Source organism: Vipera ursinii (assembly GCF_947247035.1).
Source record: "Vipera ursinii genome assembly, chromosome: 3".
NCBI lineage: Eukaryota > Metazoa > Chordata > Lepidosauria > Squamata > Viperidae > Vipera > Vipera ursinii.
The window spans coordinates 82819864-82840821 of NC_139516.1; the positions used below are offsets into that span (position 1 = coordinate 82819864).

The following is a 20958-nucleotide window of genomic DNA, read 5'->3' on the forward strand; positions in this document are numbered from 1 at the left end:
ATTATATGGTGTGTGTGTTTCCCCCCCCCCAGATAATTGCTTGGATGTTGTTCCTGACTTCTATACTCTTCCCTTTGCATCTAGCAAAAAACCCCAAAGACCAATTTACTGTAGAGAAGCCACAAGATCAGAGGTTGCTGAATGTCAGTGGGCTGCTCTGTTCGGTGAAGCAAAATGCAAAGGGTAAGTGAGCCCCACTCCCATGAAAGAATTGGCACCGGGATCTTGAAGGGGAGAAACGCCGCCATAATCTGCTTGTGCTTTAACCAGGAATACACTCTTTTGGAATGTGCCATACGAATTGGTGTTCTGTCCTATGGCAAACATTAACTTAATAATGCCAGTTGTCTATATCAGCTACTTTTGCTTAAACGTTGCTCCTTTCTCACTGATGCCCAACACAGCAGCTTTAGTCATCAGAATAGAGCTGGAAGGGACCTTGGAGGTCATCTAGTCCAACTCCCTGCTCAAGCAGGAGATCCTATATCATTTCAGATAGGTGACTGCCCAGCCTCTTCTTAAAAACCTCCAGTGATGAAGCACCCAGAACTTCTGAAGGAAAGCTTTTCCACTGGTTAATTGTTCTCACTGTTAGGAAGTTTCCTTAATTCCAGGTTGCTGCTCTCCTTGATTAGTTTCCATCCGTTGTTTCTTGTCCTGCTCTCCAGTGCTTTGGAAAATAAATTGACACCCCCCCTCTTCTTTGGTAGCCCCTCAAATAATGGAAAACTGCTAGCATGTCACCCTTACTCCTTCTTTTTTCTTGACCAACCATACCCAATTCCTGTTCTTCATATGTTTTATTCTCCAGGTCTTTAATCATCTTAGTTGCTCTTCTCTGCACTTTTCCCAAAGTTCTCCTTTAAGTTTCATTTCTTCTCTGTGTCTTACAGCTGGAAAAATTGCTGAGTCAAACATCTACGGAAGGCCTAGTCGACTCAGTGAAAGCAGCAGCAGTAGCAGCAGCAGCAGCAATGGCTCCTCTGCATCTGAAAGCACCAGCAATGATTCCAGTTCATCTGACAGCAGCAATTCTGAATCAGGTTTTTATTAAGATTTTTTCAGAAACAATGCCTCTGGCAGACTTCCTGTAAAATATATTAGCTGCTTTCTAGAAAGCTAAAGTCCTGATTTACTTCACACACACTCAAAATATTTATAACATTATAATATATAATATATATTTTATTTATTTATTTATTTATTTTAATTCCATTTATATCCCGCCCTTCTCCGAAGACTCAGGGTGGCTTACAAGCTTAGCAGTTGCCTTCATTCTATGTATATGCCTGCTTATTAGGGCTTTCACACACACCCCAAGCGGCATTATTACAAAGTCAGCTTAATTGCCCCCAACAATCTGGGTCCTCATTTTACCTACCTCGGAAGGATGGAAGCCTGAGTCAACCTTGAGCCTGGTGGGATGCGAACCTGCACTAATTGCAGGCAGCTGGTGTTACTTAAGGAGGCATTAGCCCACTGCTCCACCAAGGCTCTTATTATATACCATCTAAGGCAGGGGTCCCCAACCCCCGGTCCTGGCAGCATGCCAGGAACCGGTCCAGGCAGAAAAGCAAAGGCCCCACCCATGTGTTGCAGGCAGCACACAAAACCACGCCCCCTCCAGTCCGCAGAAAGAACACTCCACGGAACCGGTCCCTGGTTCCCAAAAGGTTGGGGACCTCTGATCTAAGGAACAACATCAAAGCTCTCTGTCCAAAACAGTGCAGTGCTAGGATCAGCTAAGATCAAACTGCCAGACCTCTGGTAAAGGATCTGAGATTGAGGAAAACTCTAAGGGTGAGAAAAATGGGTGAGAAAATTATTGTGTATCTGTGTGTGTTTCTGTGTATTTGTATACGTGTGTTGTGTGTTTATATATAATTTTAATTGAAAGTTTTAAAAATAATGCAAAGTGAAATAGAACAAAGAAGAAGAAAAAGAAGGGGAAATCAAAGAAAAAGCTAAAAGGGCAAAAAAGAAATGTAGAAAGTGGAAAAAGACATCAAGAAAGACATAAAGAATTGGCATCCGATCTTCACAGCAGTGATAAGTACAATTATATTCTAACCTCCCTCTCTAAAATTACATCATGACTCTCTTCTTTATATAATCTATGCTGTCTAAGCATCAAACCCATAAACCACAAGTTCATTTTTTTTCTTTTTTAATCTAACTCCTGATTAAATCTTGAGAACAGTATTCATGCTCCCAACCATAATTTTGTTCTGCCAACAGCCATTTTGGGGTATTTTTTGGAACACAGTATACATCAGCGGTGTCAAACTGGCAGCCCGTGGGCCGGATACATCACGGACAGACCACGCCCACCCCGGCTCCGCAACGGCAACAAACATCATGTAACGTCATAATACGTCACATGACGCGATTGAATTTGACACCAGTGGTATACATTGTACACTGCAGATTCTAAGCATGATTACTCAAAAGACATTTCTATAGAATTTACTTCCTGGTAAATACATTCTAAAAACAGCGTTTCTCAACCTCAATAGGTTTAAGATGTTTGACTTCAACTCTGCTGAGGTTGAGAAATACTGTGCCAGAATTATCTTCTTCTTTCTTTCTTCTTTATTAGACTTATATACCTCCCTTCTCCCGTAGGACTCAGGGCGGTTCACAAGGTTTTTAAAATAACAATTACAAAAATTAAGAACAGTTAAAATGATTACATTTAGACCTTGAATAAATATAAAACCCCAATTAAAATCCAATTAAAACCACAATTAATACTCTCAGTCCAGGCCAGAAAGCTCAAAGAGCCAAGTCTTCAGGTCCTGGAATTACAACACCAAATTTCTTTTGCATGTTATTTATAACTTACAGTGTACAGTTTGCACGTTACAACTTACATGTACTAATGCAAGTTTAAAAAGAGAAGACATCCCAAAAATAAAATGCAAAGTTTGTAACTCAGTGGTACATCCATAGTTTGGATATATAAATCCAATAATTAGAATATGACACCTCGTTTAAATCGTTTGTGGCTGTGGTTGTATAAGCCTTCACCTTTAAGGTAAATGGAGAAATATCCATTTGCTTTGATGTAAACGAAAGCAATTCACATGCATCCAAATATATTGTATCCAGTGTGACTTCCCATAAAATTAGAGATGTGCGGGGGGGGGGGGAAGTGATCTAGTATTTGTACAAAACTGATCAGTTTTTCTACCTACTGTTTGGCACTTGGTTAAAAATAGAGTTCCAGTGTGCTTCAAAGCAGAACGACCAGGATAAGAACATTTGTAATAAATAAAATAAACACATTGGTACGAGGGGTCCTGGGTCCTTGAAAACAGCCAAGCTCAGAGAGTACCAAGGAGTCATTTAACCCTGAGCTACAATTATTCTCCCTTATTGGTACTCATTGGTATGAATGGCAACATTTGTAAGCATGAAGTTTCTCAAATTTGTCAAATGTACTTATTGCAGAGTAAGATATATTTTATTTATTTATTTTATTTTAATTCCATTTATATCCCGCCCTTCTCCGAAGACTCAGGGCGGCTTACAAGCTTAGCAGTAGCCATTCTATGTATATGCCTGCTTATTAGGGCTTTCACACACCCCCAAGTGGCATTATTACAAAGTCAGCTTAATTGCCCCCAACAATCTGGGTCCTCATTTTACCTACCTCGGAAGGATGGAAGGCTGAGTCAACCTTGAGCCTGGTGGGATGCGAACCTGCACTAATTGCAGGCAGCTGGTGTTACTTAAGGAGTCATTAGCCCACTGCTCCACCAAGGCTCTTATATAACAGATAACAGAGTTGAAATGGACCTTGAAGGTCTTCTATCTAGTCCAACCCTCTGCTCAAGCAAAAGACTGTAACATTTCAGACAAACAGCTATCCAATCTCTTCTTAAAAACCTCCAGTGATGGAGCACTGTTAACTTCTGGAGGCAAGCCATTGCAATGATTAATTGTGCCATCAGGAAATTTCTCCTGAGTTCTAGCTTGGTTCTCTCTCTTTGATTAGTTTCCATCCGTTGCTTCTTGTCCTGCCTTCAGGTGCTTTGAAGAATAGGTTGATCCCCCCTTCTTTGTGGCGGCCCCTCAAATATAGGAACACTGCTATCGTATCACCCTTCTTTTCATTAGACTACATACAGTATACCCCATTCCTGCAACCATTCTTCATGTCTGTCTCCAGTCCCCTAAACATCTTGGTTGCTCTTCTCTGCCCTCTTTCTATAATCTCAACATCTTTTTTATATCGTGGTGACCAAAACTGGATACAATATTCCAAGTGTGGTCTTATCAAGGCATTATAAAGTGACGTTAACACTTCACATGATCTTTTTTTTATTTAAAAGTTTTACAATACATTTTTAAATACAAAAAGCCCCCCCTCCTCCCCCTCCCCTCTCCCCAACCCCTCCCTACCCTACCCTCAGCCCCCCGACTTTCCAGAGCTGAATACAGGGTATAAAAATACAAACAAGCATAATCTAAAATATGCTAACAACAATAAAACATTAAATTCTATCGCACTTTAACTCTCCATCGTCAAAATATTAATAAAATAACTACTAACTAGTTATACATCGTATAGATCCACTACTTATTCAAATGCTAAATGAAACTTTTTAGTCCCATATTTATTCTGAATATATTCAATCCATCTCCTCCATTCCACAATGTATCTCTGTTGCGATTGGTCTTTCAAATACGCTGAAATCTTTGCCATTTCCGCCAAGTTAGAGACTTTTAAAGTCCACTCCTCTAGTCGGCAGTTCTTCCTTCTTCCAATATTGCGCTACTAAAAGTCTCGCTGCCGTAATTAAATTCAACATCAACTTAGTATCTATAACAGTGGTATCTGTAATAATACCCAATAAAAACAACTGCGGAGAAAACTTTATCCTTTTCTTAAATATCTTTTGCATATTCCACCAAATTTTAATCCAAAAAGCTTTTTTAACCTTTTTACAAGTCCACCATATATGAAAATACGTTGCATCCTCACAACCACACCTCCAACATTTGGGCTGGCAGTTCGGATACATACTTGCTAATTTTTTAGGGTCTAAGTGCCACCTATAAAACATTTTATAAAAATTCTCTCTTAAGTTTTGGGCCTGTGTAAATTTTACATTTCTAACCCAGATCTTTTCCCAAGTGTCCATTGTTATAACTTCTTGAAAATTCTGAGCCCACTTTATCATACTCTGGTTTCTCTTCAGATCGTATAAATCTTTCGCCTTTTACACTTCACATGATCTTGATTCTATCCCCTTTCATGCAGCCTAAGACTCCGTTGGCTTTTTTGGGTGGGTGCCAGTTCATACTGAAGTGAATTGATTTAATTCCACATGACTATTAAACCTTCATAATAGATTTGTAGGGGCTTGGACAAATTTCCTTCTGGTAAACTTTCTAATCCATCAATGGATCATTGTGGGCTTATCTGGTGTTAATGGCAACTTTTAGTCTAACCAATGCTTTAATTTCTCTAGGGAATCTTGAAGAAGTCCACAATACTTGGCCTATAGTTGTTGTCGAAGGAACAAGCTGGGTTGGCAATACAGTTTGTGAAGACATTTGAGGTGGAGTCCTTTGTGCCCTCTGAACTCTGTTGTTTCATTACCCAATTAGGTAATATCAACAACCAAGCTCAGATAGCCCAGAGTTCAACCCTCAGCTACAAATATTCTCTTCCATTGATATTAGAGGTACCAGGTATCCCTTCATAGTTCCTTCACTACAACATAGAACTCAACCATATCTCCAGTTATCTGAATCAGACTTCTAGGAGATGTGCCAAATGTGTGAAATAAATTGATGGATTTGTGAGAAATGCCCTATTACATCATAGAAAAACCTTGTTGGAAATGCTACAAATGCTAGAATTATGGAATAATAAAGCTTTACAACAAATACCATGTTTGATAGCAAATGTGCATAAAAATGTCATTATGTATATATATATATATTTATATCTGTATGCTCTAAACTGCCTGTTGCCATCTTTTTACAGAGGCAAACCTAAAAGATAATGGAAATGGGAAAAAGGATTTATTTTGCAGAGAACAGCTTAAGGTAAACCTTTCTCATCTTTCGAGCCCCAAATCCTTCAGTTTGGGCTTCTCGGCTGCTCCTGCTCCTTCAGATTTCACTCTCACTGAAAGACCCCTTTTTACGTAGAACCCTTGGTGTAAAAGAGTCACCAAATGCAAAATGTGTGTAATGATTTTAATTCCTCCCATATCAGATCCCACTGCGTCACCCAGAGATCTCCTGCAATGTTGTTCCTCAAATATGGAACCCTTCGCCTCTTAGCAAGCTGCCCCAAAGAGCAACCAAGGCCAGGGCCTCCCACCAGTTACAGCCTTGTCCACGGTCTTTGCAGCTCAGTCCTCTTAAATTGCCAGAACAACGCATTGTTTCTCCTTCAGGTAAAACATTTTCCAGGAATTCTCATGCGCCAGTAGGATGCACTTAACTGGTTTTTCAGAGCTGCTCAAAATACATATTTTGTTATAACTGAGAAAGTGAAAAAGTGATGTAAAATGCTCCTGCCTCTTTGAGAAGGGTGGGTATTGCAATGGATCTGCTGTTGTGAGTTTTTGTTGGGTTTTTGTTGTTGTTTTGATTTGTTTTGATTGAGAGAACACTGGAGACCTACAAGCATCTCTGCAACATTTGCCAGAATCAACAACATGGGCCAGCAGAACAGAAGCATGTGCTTTAAAAATAAATGTTGCAAAGTGCCTTTTAAATTAAGGAAAAAGTGGGCATGCGACTTAGGTATAGTTGCTTACATATTTGAAAAGTTAAATATATGCAAATATTCAGGTCCAAAAAGCGTGCCACGTTGTTGTTGTTTTTCCAAAAAAGAGGGAAAATCCTATCCCAAAAGACATTCCATGTTCAGGTGACTCATGGAAGGAAGCTGCATATGCCCCCGTGCATCCAGCTGACTTGGTTTTACCCACAATCTATCCAGTGGTGGGATTCAAATATGTGAACAGCTGGTTCTCTCTGTGGATGCTGCTTTCGGAAGTCCATTCTGGGCCCGGGCAACAAAAAATTAGCTACCGGTTCTGCCGAAGTGGTGCGAACTGGCTGAATCCCACCACTGAATCTATCCGAAATGCATTTCAGCTTTTTGCAGGCCCGCCATCCAAAAACCCACTGTTATTTTGGAAAATATTTGGATGGATTTCCCCTTCCTGTCCCACAGTTCTTCTTGGTTTCTTCCTGAAGCCCTTAGGTATGCTCAGCTACTTTTATCTATTAGCAAATCTAGTGCTTTGTGTGAATCCTTTCTTCTTGTGTGCCTCCCTTATCGAAGACATGTTTCATGTAGCTCTGTCCTCGCCTTCCCAAATGAAATGAGGCAGTTAAAAGAGGCCCTTCATCAAACTCAAAAGCATGAATTGACCCGGAGCAATGCAGAGTCATGAGCTTGCCACCTATCACTGTGGCAAGTCAGGGTGAAGAGATGCAACATGACACAGGCGTTCTTTTATGTGTTTCCCTTCCTTCCTTGCAGGTATAGTAGCCGTTGTGTCACCCCTGCACTGCATGCCAGTTCAAGAGACAACTCAGAGTGACTTGTTGGCAACCCAGGATTCTCACAACCCTTCTTACAAGCTTTCAGAGGTGGATATCACTGATAATATTGGGAAATGAAAGAGGCTCTTTATTTAAAGTATCTTATGAGTGAATGAACCTTTATTGTCAAAGTACAACCATGTATAACATTGAGATTGGCTGAGCCTCCCTTTGTGCCCCCACCCCCAACTCACAGTGACACAAACCCTCCATCTTATTACACCATGTGAGCTAATTGCACAACACACCGGCCTCACAAGTCAATCATTATATACCTGCAGATATACGTAAAACATCTTTTCAGTGTCTTGATATTTTCAGTGATTAGCATTTATGGAAGACTTTTAAAGGAGGATGGTTTTGGTGGGTAATACCCATGGGTAATACTAGGTTGGAGGCAGTATTTCCCTTCACTCAATTAACTATGATGAGATTGCTAAAAGTTACTTGATTAGAAAGAAATTTATTACAGTTTAATTGAAAGTGTCAAGGGTCCTGACCCAACACAGGGTTTTTTGAATGGGAAAGTTAGAGACAGGGATATAAATCACTTTACATTTCAAAAATTTGGTTTCCAGAACTCATGAGAATAAGTAGCATTAGGCCATATATGAGCACTTCAGCCTTACATTTCTACTTGTTTCATCTATGAATGGAGATTACCCCACATAAATGGGTAGGAATGGACAGAGGGAATACAAAAAGGCATGTCAGCCTCTCCATCTGTAGATAAAACCATTGTAGTATGTGTGACCTCTACACTTGTGATAAAATTCCTTTAAGACTCTACAGCTTTCCTATAGGTACCTTCCTCTTCAAATAAACCTTTGGACAACATGAAAGATACTCGGAAACCATCATTATTGCAACAGGGGCTGCCATCTGCTCTCCAGATTAAATCCTCTATGGGAGTTGCCAATGTTACACCACCTGATCAGGAGCAAAGTATGTATTGGCTATCAATATTAACATTGCATAGTAAGTGTCAAGTCAAAGCAATGTTTATTACAGTCAAAGACCAGACCTAATAAGTGTGCTTTCCTGTCACCATTACCACTCTCCCCAAACAGTATGAAGCTCGACCATGATTACATCACACCTGCCCAATTCAAAATGTAGAAAACCATTTTACAGGCAGATAAAGGACATGCAGGTGGGGGCAGAGCTAAGTATCCCCCCCCACCATGGGGGAGAGGAAAGAGGCAGGGCTGGAGGTCAGTTCCTGCAGATGGGGGAAATGGAAGTTTTGTTGAGCTGCAGCATTTTGAAAGAAAGAAATAGAGGCGCTGTGGCTTAATGTGGTCTGCCATTGGTTCAGCTTCTGCACTTGGCTGATAGGACAAGAATGAGCAGGTTTGGGGCTGAGTGTTCAAGCCCCCTATGGAAGTCCCCTAAATATTTGGGATTCATCATGGGATCCAAAGAACTTGGGTTTGGCAGGTTTATCCACCAATTGTTACCTAAAATTGATAATCTACAAGAATCATAAACAAAAAGAAGTACCGTAGGAGCTGGATTCAGTGCTGTGTGGAAATATCCAGACATATGCAGTATTGCACAGCCTCAGGGATATACCAGTGAGTTGATTTAAGAAGAATAAGAGCATTGTGCATTAAAGTTATGAAGCAGTAACTCTGCACTGTTTGTTAACTACTCTTAGTTACTGAGTCCCACCACTGCCCTCAAAATGTGCCTAGTTAGGATGAAATATAATTGTAATGCTTAAGGAGCCTAGAGCTGCTACTAATTTATTTACTTATTTTTAGGATTTTCTACTGGCTACATAGGGCTCACATGCATTTTTATTTATATCACCACTGTTTTGCAGCATAATATTTTTCAAAGGTTTACCACTTCACCCACTGCTGTTTGGTCATTTAGACAAGGAAAGCTAATAATAATAATAATAATAATTAAAAATTACAGCATTCACTCGATGCAGGGGATAGCTTATTTTGAGGGGAGAAAGTGGTAGCAGTTGTCAGAGAGAGCTTTATATTAAATATAAGTGTTAATTATTGGGTTCAGGAACGCAGGAAGGACGCAGGCAGCAGAGTTCGGCATAGCAGCTCCTTATTGGTGTGAGAACTGAGTTGGGGAATAGGGGTTACCTGTACCCTTTATATACCTGGCCAGGTACACACCCAACCAATCAGTTTAAACCTGGCCAGGTACACACCCAACCAATCAGTTTAAACCTCCGTTTCCCGCCGAAAGCTTATCCCGGCCACAACAGTTTTGGTACAGCGCCACCTGGTGGTATTGGCTATGCCGCTGCTTAAGGTGCTTCTTTAAACCCATACATAACAATAAGGTTCCAGGCTTTTCCTTCCTTGGGGAGCTAGGAAATACCATTACAAGAGACTAAATGGTCCATGTTAAGAAAGGAGGTGGGGGGGAGGTGGGGGGAAATGTGCACCTTCTACACTCAAGGAGGCATCTGAAAATAGAAAGCTGCACTCACAGGGGGCTGTCCTGTCCTTCTGCTTACTTGGAGACTGTGCAGAGAAAACATGGGATAAACCAAGCCTCCAAAAGACTGTCAAATGGAAATATACCCTGTAATTCAAGCGGATAAGAATGCTGAAATGGAGAGTACTCGAGGGAAGGCTTCTTATCCAGTGGTGGGATTCAGCCAGTTCGCACCAATTCGGGTAGAACCGGTAGCTAATTTTTTTTGTTGACTTCGGCGAACTGGCTGTTGCCCTAGTCCTTTTTTCTCAAGGCCCAAAATGGAGCCCCGGAAGTGCGTGGACACCACTTCCGGTGGACCGTTCTGGGCCTGGGAAGGCTCCCTGGGCTCAGAACGGACTTCCGGAAGTGGCATCCATGCAGAGAACCTGGTTGTTCAGGTATTTGAATCCCACCACTGTTTCTATCTAATAACAAAAACTAGTGGAAGGATGTCTTCGCCCTCTTGAAAATTCTTTAGTCTGTCTCTGCTCTGGCTTGCATTCCAGAACTGAAGGCTACTTTCCCAGACGGCCATTGGCAACCACGGATGACAGAATCTGCACGTGCCATTATTACAGAAAATTGTTCGAATAACCATGAGGACAGAAAGAAGAGAGAGACTAAGCCTCAGATTCCTCCAATAAAGGTAAACATGCGCTCCTTTTTTGCACATTTTTGGACATTTATTTCATTTTTAATTTTCTGCCTTGATTATTTTTATACATAGCTCAAAGCAGCAAACCTATCCAGCACACTTTCCTCCTCCTATTTTCCCCACAACAACAACCCTGTTAGGTGAGCTGGGCTGAGAGAGAGTGACTGGCCCAAATTCACCCAACCAGCTTTCATGCCTAAGGCAGGATTAGAACTCACTGTCTCCTGGCTTCTAGTTTGGTGTCTTCACCATGAGACCAAACTGGCTTTCATTACTGCCTTACTCATATTACCAGAACTGGCTTCAGATCCACATAAATAACAAATAGAACCTATTCCACATTGTCACCAAGCACTTTCCTTCACCCTAAGGCCAGGTCTTCTGCAATTCTAAACTTCCCCTTCCTCACTCCAGCAGGAGCTGGAGGATGTACAATCTCAGTTCATCTCTTCAGCTGATCTGAAGGCATGTTTAACAATGCCCATAAGATACCATACAGGTGCAAACAGCATTCTGATTAGTGTGATCTTGGGAATGCTTTTACACCTTGATGGAGATAGATGTTCTCAGCCCCAAACAGTTATCTCCATCAAGCTGGTTTGGACTGACACACAATGGGTCTCCACAAATTATAGTTTGTATCCAGCAAAAAAAATGACAATCCTAACCTCACTGTACATCAGTTGTTGTTTCATGTAGTTAGAAATCATTTTCTCTTATTTTTTGCCTTTCATTTCTTTTTGCTTATCCCAAAGAGAAATGGTAGGATGTATTTGTCTATTTATATATTCAAAAGTACATCTATGCAGAACTTTCACACCAGTGTCCCTGACCCTGCTGAGAAGTTGTTTTACTACTAGCCATGGTGAATATAATTAAAACTGATATCAACTGATAGTGTATTAGTCAACAGCAGCATGATTCCTCTATGACAGATGTGTCAAACTCGCAACGTCACATGGTGTTGTGTGACGTATCGGAGCTTTTACCCCATTGCCGGCAATGGGGTGGGTGCGGTTTCCTTGTGACGTGTCCAGCCCGCAGGCCAGCAGTTTGACACCCCTGCTCTATGATGTTTATTCAGAAATGAGAAATTCATTTTAAAAAAAAAGAAAATTCCCTACAACTGATTAGAAAATTTCTTCTGATAATTATGCATTTAATTGCTTTTTGCTTCACAGTTATTGATGCATTTGTATTCCTAAAAGCAAGAGGAATTGCATCCTGATTGCATTTTTAAATTTGAATTTAGTTAATAAAATAAAGAGATCTCTTTTAATAAAGTCATGTCTCTGCTAAAACAGTTACGGATCCACAAGCCATAACAAAGCAGAGCCTAAGTAAAGCCCTTTAAAAAAAGTCTTACTTTTGATTTATCAATTAATTCTAAACAAATTTACATTGCAATTGCAAATGATAAATATTGCAATTCATGTCTAAAAATCAAGGAGGAAAGGAAAGAGGATCAATGAACTAAATCAATGCAGCAGCAATACAGTGTAGTCTGGATTTGTTATTAAAAAGAACAAGTGAAGAAGCACATTTTAAGGTAAAGAGCTAACAATAAAAGTAATAAACCTGAAAGCAACTGCATGTTTGAGTTGTGCTCTGAAAAATAATTGACGGCGAGCCAAAACTCTTTTCTCTGATTTACATGTATCAATGAGTGCAATGATATATATCAACTGTAGGAAGTCAGCACTCTCCCCCAGAGAATGAAATATTTTGAGGAATATTAAAAAGAGGCAGGATAGAATATTTCCCCTAAAGCAGTGGCCCCCCAACCTTTTGGGAATCAGGGACCGGTTCTACTGAGAGAGGCTTTTTCATGGACCGGAGGGGTGTGGTTTCGCGTGCTGCCTGCATCCTGCGGATGGGGCTTCACTTGTTTGCATGGACCAGTTTCTGGCATGCCACGGACCGGTGCAGATCCACAGATTGGGGGTTGGGGACCCCTGTCCTAAAGGAGAAATGCAGGGGAAAAAACCTTAACAAACAGAGAAAGCTGCCCCAGTGTTCCTAGTGCAGGAAACCTGAAGAGCTTGAAGTCTTTAGAATGGAGATTTTGTCTCCATTCAGAAAGATTGGGTCACTCTATTCATAAGCAAAGAGCAAACAGAGACTCCAGATAAACAACACAATTAGGAAAGCCAAAAGTTGACAAGATTAGCTCAGACAAACACCTAGGAGTCATGACCCCATAGGAATGTAGCGACAACTCTACATGACCACATAGGAATCTAGCAACAGCCATTAAAATATTAAAGGACACATTCTTACATAGGTCAAAGTACATTTCACAACAAGCATCTCAAACACAAAGCCCCGAAGAATGTATAAAAACCCACCTACTCTCAACTCCATTTTGTCAGTTGTCCCAGGACTGCATGCTATTGCTGGTTCTGCTCATCAATAAAAAGACCTCCTTGCTTAAGCAGCCTCCATTTTATTCCCGGCTTGGAACTGGACCTGATTTTGCTTCCAACACATCAATGATATATTATATTTGGTCTAATGGTGAAAGCACCAGACTAGAAATCAGGAGACTGTGATGAAAGTCAGCTGGATGGCTTTGGGCCAGTCATGCTCTCTTAGCCCAACTCATCTCACAGGGTTGTAGTTGTTGTGAGGAAAATAGGAGAAAGAAGAACTGTTAGACCTGTTTTCCACCTTGAGCTGTTTATAAAAATAATAAAGGCAAGATATAAAATAAATAATTTCAGCAGAAACATTTGACAATCTTAAGTCCTTTCTGAGTCCTTTAGAACAGAGGTCCCCAACCTTTTGGGCATCAGGAACCAGTTCCGTGGAGAGAGGTTTTTTTGCAGGCTGGAGGGGGCATGGTTTTGCATGCTGCCTGCCTCCTGCGGATGGAGCTTCGCTTTCTGGCATGCCACGGACCAGTGCCAGTCCACAGACCAGCAGTTGGGGATCCCTGCTTTAGAATGATAGAATTTGCAGCACCCTCCTCCTACAAATAAATACAGTCTTAACAGAGAGAGATGTGGACCATCCAATGGCCATCTCATTCATTTTGTGTATTTTGGAGCCCCGTGTCAGCCTCCATTTCAAGCAGGAAAACACCGTCACATTATAACATCAGCACACACACATACAAAAAAGATGTAAATCAGTGTCTGGGAAATGCTCCTCATAGTAGGTCAAATCTTTTTTTTTCCTTTAAGGTCTCCCACTTATAGTATACCTAGTTTGAAAAATATCTGTAAAAAGGGAAAAATCTTATTTCTTGATAAAACTAGTATGTCATGACTAGGAGTTACCATTACTTCATTGGATGCATGTGCAGCGTTGCAGGCTATTTCTGTCCCTCATTATCTTCTCTTGGTTTGTTTGTTTTTAGGAACTAAATTACTGCCTTTCCCAAAGAAGCTTCACCTAGGAGATTAGTTACATATATTCACAAATAACATTGTTTAGTTTTAAATAAAGGGAGGGCATTTTGATGTGGATTCTTTAGTTATGGGTGATCTTATACCATTATCTCTGTTGTGCAGCAGAGCTGATGTATTTCTGGTTCAAATAAAGCATAATCTAGAATGGCAGAAAGGCCATCTTTTAATCTGAATCCCTGAAGCTTTGCAGAGTCTCTGGATAGGTCAATTTCCCTTGAGCTGTAAGTTGTTTCATTTTTTCTTTGAGCTCATGGCTGGAGAATAATCTCATCCGTCTACTGTTATAGCATCCTTGTTTCAATGGATCAACAATGCCTTGTTGGTTTCACAACTTTATTGAGATAAAGGTTTACCAAGGAAATGCATACAATGTGAACTATTAATGGGCACTGAATGCTGATCTATGCACTTTCTTATTGGATAGCCAGTAGGAAGAAATGGTCTATTCATGCAGATCTTGGCCTTTCAAGTTTAGCTACAATAAACACAATTGCAGGTTAACTTCAACTGCTTGAGAGATAGGTGAAGGAATATGGTTGGTGATGTGGAGATGCTCTAAATTTATGAGGATACAATGATTACATTTAAAAAAAAACACCTACCTGCTATTTATTTTTGGGTGTCCTGTCAAATGTGGAAGACAGTTATCTGCTTGTGTTCAGAATTACATTGCTGGTTATAATTGCAGGATATAAAAGTCAAACATGCAGATTCCTGGACAAGTTTAGGTAAGATGGTGACTGCTCCAATCTCGGTCAGATCCTCCAATGAAAGCTTCAGACAGTTCCAAAAAGCTGCACTGGAAAAAGAAGAAAGTGAGTGGGCAAAGGAACAAAAAAGACGATTGGAACAAGCAGAGTGGAAGTTGAAAAAACATCCTCAGGAAAAAGAGAGGTTGGTAATTCCATAGAATTAAACTGAAAGGCTTTATTTCACAGTCTGTTAACTGACTTTGCAGCAAGGGACTTTCCAGCTGCCTTGTTCTGTAGCTCTTTGAAACTGAGTCTTGTCTAAGAGAAAATATTTTAAAGTTAATAGCAAGAGGACATGCTTGTAAAACAGCAAACGTTCAGAATTAGCCGCCATTTCTAAATATGACTGGGTTTATAGAGAGCAGAGCAGAATGATGGTTGTGGAAATAATGATGGTTGTGACATGATAGCAGTGTTCCAATATCTCAGGGGCTGCCACAAAGAAGAGGGAGCCAAGCTATTCTCCAAAGCACCTGAAAGCAGGACAAGAAGCAATGGATGGAAACTAGTCAAGGAGAGAAGCAACCTAGAACTAAGGAGAAACTTCCTGACAGTTAGAACAATTAACCAGTGGAACAGCCTGCCTCCAGAGGTGGTGAATGCTCCAACACTGGAGGCTTTTAAGAAGAGACTGGACAGCCATTTGCCTGAAATGGTATAGGGTTTCCTGCCTGAGCAGGGGGTTGGACTAGATGACCTCCAAGGTCCCTTCCAACTTTATATTATTATTATTATTATTATTATTATTATTATTATTATTATTATTATTATTATTATTATTATTATATCACTCAAGCTGATGAAAATGTGGGACAACTTCACTGATAATAAATATAAAAGCACCCATATTTCCATTTCCAGGATATTTTGGGAGGGTAAGAGAGCTTGCATTAATGTTACTGCTTTGCTCCACTTGGCATATAGTGGTGGATGTATCCGGTGTGCTGATTTTTAAGGCATCCCATCATCCACTATCACGACAATGGGCAAATCACTGTACTAAATCACTGCTGATTGTAAACAATGAATATCCTGTGTGTGTGTGTGTGTGTGTTTGTTCACCCAAATGTAAAGCTTGCATGTCTGACTTCCTACATAAAAGTTGTTGATTATTTTTCCTTAGAAACAGTAGAGAACTGGATTTGAAATCCACAGCAGTAAAAGAAGGTTGTCCCATTCCAAATATAGCAGGATCTGGAAGAGACCAATCACATTCAATACCAAATCTTGTCATAGATCGTAATTTGGCAAGAAAAATGGAGCAAGAGCGCAGAAGAAGAGAAGCGGTAAGCCACCAACATCAGCTGAAAGCAGGGTTTCTTGATCTCGGCAGCTTGAAGATGTGCGGACTTCAACTCCCAGAATTCCCCAGCCGGGCATGCTGGTTGGGGAAGCCTGGGAGTTGAAGTCTACACATCTTCCAGCTGCCAAGGTTGAAAAATGCTGGCTTAAAGAATGCTGGTTCCCTAACACAACTGAAGAGCTAAAGATCAGCTTCCTTTATTTGGAATGAAGTCAACAGAATTTTATTGGTTTAAATTGTCTGAAGAACCAGCTTAGAAATTGAGGCTGAAGAGGGTTGAGGGATCAATTTTTTTGCCTGTCCTCAGCTGTTTCTTTTCCTTTGCCCTCAATTACTTGTAAGAATGCAGCTTGCAACGGGCCACTGCAAACCAAACATATGTAGCTCTCAATTCTAAATCAATTCTAAAATCGTTGTGCTCCCACAACTTTATTGTTACTTTCCCACGTTTGCTTTTTATAGTTGACAGGTTCATTGCATTATTGTCCAGAATCAAATTCTACTGAATCCAGCAGCATTTACTTCAATTTAAGTGTCTTTTCCCCCTTCCTTTTCTTCCTTGTTGTTTTTAATAGTTGAGAAGCACCATTGACATGAATTTTCAGAGCGATGTTATGGCAACATTTGAAGAAACACTGCAGTGAAATGGAGATGGATGATTGCATTACTTGCAGTTCTTCAAAAACTGGTTATAGATTGCAGAAACTATTCTGAAAAATTGATCCCTGATATTGGAGTACCACTATTATTATTTTTTTGAAGAGCTAGTGTATGAATATAATTTCAGTTTTATAAAATTACATTTGCTTATTAAAATCAAAAAAGCCCATGCAAACTTCCAAGGCATAATTGGTCAGCCCTTCTAAGGAAGTTTTCTGAATATTGCCATAGGAAAAAAAAACATTTTAAAATGTGTTTCAACAACAGCATTAAAATCAACCCCAATTTTTATTTTGGGAAGTCAAGAATTTAAGGAAAAGTATTGATCTGAGGGCTCAAAACTGCCATTTAAATACATGTAGAACACACATGAAGGTAAATATAATTTTGGGGGAAAATACTTAAACTCTGGAAAGTAAATGATGTTTTGTATCTCCATTATATACTGTATATATACTGTAAATGCATTTTTGTTATGCTTAATATTTTTATAAGGATACCTCCAGGTTAATTTTTGTCTAATTTTGATTTTTAGCTAATGTGGTTGTTGATTTTTTTAAGTGGCAGTTTAACATTATTTTTAGTTCATTTAGAACTCAAATCTATCTGACTTGAAAAAGATAAATCCTTTTTTTTCTTAGTAAAATCTGGAAGTGAATTGTCATTTTGTGTTCTCTGTGGTTTAAATTTTTATTTTTGTCTTGAAGGCAATCTTGCTTTATTTGATAACAAAGAGCATTTATATTGACAGCTTTCATGTGACAATAAAATAAGTTTTCATACTGGAGTTATTAATTTTGAACCTTACAGATTATTTTGCTATTTTAAAATAATATGTTATACCTAAATTAGTATTCTTTGCCAGAAAGTTTCTGAAATGCTTAGATCGCAGTTTAGCCCTTTTATTCTGAACCTCCATTCCAAATAGATTGGTTAATCATAACAATAATTATTAAAACAGAGTACTGTGGCAACTTAAAAACATACTCATTCTAGCATAAATATTTATTGAAGTTAAATATGTGGAATATTAATCTCAGCTTTCTGAGTAGAACAATAAAGAAGTCAGTATAAAATAAAATACATGAAATAGTTATAATTACATAATTGATCATTGGTATTCATGAAACAGGCATTCTTGCATTGGTAAGCATAGGGTTAGAAGAACTTTTACTTTCTATTTAATCCAGAGGAAAGGGACAGTTGAAATCATTGTAATTCTTTTGCTCAAGAATGACCACCCCCCCATAATATAAATAAGAAATAGCCACTGGTCTGAGTAAATTCATATTAAGTCATAGAAAAGTCATAGAGATCCAGAAAGGAGGGTGTTAATACAGTATGGACAGGCACACATTTCTATAAATCATTCTAATTTGCTCAGCAAGTTATGCAAACTATGTTTGAGCATCTTGGGAATTGATACTCCATTTCTGATCTTAGGATCTGGGATCACATTTATTCTTCTGTTGAAACTGTCTGAGGTAACCTACTATGGGACCCTGTCGGCAAATGTACTGTATGAATCTCTGATATGGTGAATACTTTTATTAGCAATCTCTGCAATAATAGGCGTAGGGTTTTTTTAATTAGATTTTTACCCTGCCTTCATTATTTTATAAGTAACTCAAGGCAATGAACATACTTTTCTTCCATCTCTCCTTCCTCCTCCTATTTTCTCCACAACAATCCTGTGAGGTGGATTAGGTTGAAAGAGGGGGTCTGGCCCAAGTCACCGATCCAGTTTTCATGCCTAAGGCTGGACACCTTCTCCTGGTTTCTAGGCTTAACCTTAACCACTTAATCTTAACCACTACACCAAACTGGATCTCTCTATATACAATATATCAACATATTGTGGTCAATTATTGCTTGCTCTATATGGAGCAACTGCCACTCAACTAATAACAAGCCTTTTTAAGAAAGCAAGATCTAGGATGTAAATCAGTGTTGATTCATTTAGGTAATTTAAGTCAAGAATTGTAGATGACACCAAGCTGAACCTGTTACATTTTCTTCTAATTATAATATAGAATATTATTTAACTAAGCTGAATTACTATACCTTAATAATCTATTTTTACTTCAATGTTTGGTTCTGTTTGGAAAATGTCTTGAGTTAACCCTTCTAGCCTTCGGCCCGAGTCTGAACACACACAGCATAATCATAGACTACAGTCACAGAAAGGCCTTCTAATCTCCAACGTTTCTTTCGTGTTAGTTGCCTTAAAGTTGGAGAAATTTTGTGGAATGTCATTCCATAAAGTTCAAAGAAAGGACTGCTGCCAGTAGGAAAAAAAAATTGACAATGAACTCTGCTACAACTTTAATCTTCTCAATTGAAAATCATCCTTTCAAATTTATAAATCCTTGTCATGGAATTATACAGCAGTTGTCCAAATGAAATCAGAGACACTAACTCAAACTTGTATATAAATATATTTAATATTCAAATTTACAGCAGTCTTTGTCATCATCCTGTAAGAAACAACACAAGATAGTCAAGGACACAGAAACATCATGAGGTAAATTAAAGAGTGGGAAATACTTCCAATGTAATCTACCGAATTCCTTGCATTGATTGCTCCTGTAACTATATAGGACAGTGCTTTTCAACCTTTTCACCCATTGTATCACTTTTAGGATATGGCAACTGCCAGTCGCCTAGCAAGGTGTCAAAAACTTGATGACCAAATAAAAAAGGAAAAAAGTGATGAAGTACAGGTAGTCCTCAACTTACAACAGTTTGCTTAATGACTTTTAAGTTACAATGGCACTGAAAAAAGTGTCCCCCAGGCCACAACTGAGCAAGACACCTGACTGCCCGCCCGGTGGCGCTCTTCCTCCTGTCTGAGGTTTTCATTGTTGTGAGCATTTCTGTTGAGGATTGGCAGCGGGGGTGGTGTGGTGTGGGTGTTTGGTTTTTATTCCCCCCGTCTGCTGGGTGGTTGCAGCAGGTTTCGGTTACTTCACATGACCCTGGGACACTGTCTCCATCATAAATATGAATCAGTTGCCAAGCATCTGAATGTAAATCACAAGACCCTGGAGATGCTGTAACATTCCAGCTGATCGGTGCTTTTTCTGGGGTCAGTGGAAGCGCCAGGATCAGCGCTGAGCTCCAGCAGGAGCCTGGTGCTGATCCTAGCACTTCCACTGAGCCCTGATAGCCCTGCAACTCCAGCCATCTCTCGCTCAGGCTTGTGCGGTGCTGCCACCGGTTCAGCTCATTCCCCTCCCCCGCTACCACTTTTCTAAGAGGGCCGTGTACCACCTGCCAGGTGCCAATGTACCACAGGTGGTACTGGTACCACTGGTTGAAAAGCCCTGATGTAGGACAAATGGGGAGGAAGCTAACCACCAGATTGCAAGAACACAAGTGAGCAGTCAGACGAGGAGACCCAAACTCATTGGTAGCCTCACACTGCAATGCACAAGGACGCACGTTTAATTTCAGAGCAACTAAGATCGTTGGCCATGCAGCTACAAAGATAGCCAGGGAAATTACTGAAACATGGGAAAGAGGCCCCTTGTCAGTTAACAAGAGTGCTGATTTACCACCAGCTTATCAAGTACTTCGGACCTGAGGGCTTGGCAGCACAAGGAAATGACAGCCAATCGCCAGCCATCCACACCAATCAGCCAATAGGAAGGCACCACATAAGCCAGACTTGCAGAACAGCCCAAAGTATGTACAGAGATAGAGAGAGAGAAGATCCCTGAAGATGGGCTCCAGCATAAGTACAAAAGCTCGGAAGATTAAATTTCTGGTCTGGAGACTGACCCAATTTCAAACAGTATGACAGAATACACACAAGAAAAAAGGAAGGAAAAAGGGGGAAACTCCCCCTTTATACCTACAGCAACTAATCATAGCATAAATTGCATCATGCATGAGCCAGCACACACTAACTAATCAACTACAACTGTGTGTTCTGGCCTATTGTATACTTCACTGTTCCAGCCACTAAATTCAATATCCTAACCATCCTCTAGTCTTCACCATAAGCAGATTTTAAATGCTTGCAGTGTGTTTGTAGGTTTGTTTGCAGATTTGGTATCTAAGCTGGTAAATAAGCAAGCACAGAAAAGGCCAGTCCAATTCTCTCCTTCAAAGGTTCCAACTGATGAATGTGCGGCC

At 39.9% G+C, this 20958-nt stretch overlaps 1 protein-coding gene across 1 annotated transcript in view; it reads left to right on the plus strand.

The window, feature by feature from the left end:
* Positions 1-16802, plus strand: part of BRDT (bromodomain testis associated) — a gene marked incomplete at both ends in the record, with an annotated part of 40619 nt that extends 23817 nt beyond the window's left edge. Inside the window, 6 exons of the mRNA XM_083360247.1 lie at positions 85-183; positions 894-1043; positions 7520-7629; positions 14792-14997; positions 15979-16141; positions 16734-16802. Of these exons, the coding sequence (XP_083216373.1) occupies positions 85-183; positions 894-1043; positions 7520-7629; positions 14792-14997; positions 15979-16141; positions 16734-16802 (797 nt within the window). The remainder of the gene's footprint in view (positions 1-84; positions 184-893; positions 1044-7519; positions 7630-14791; positions 14998-15978; positions 16142-16733) is intronic.
* Between the last annotated feature and the right edge of the window lie 4156 nt (positions 16803-20958).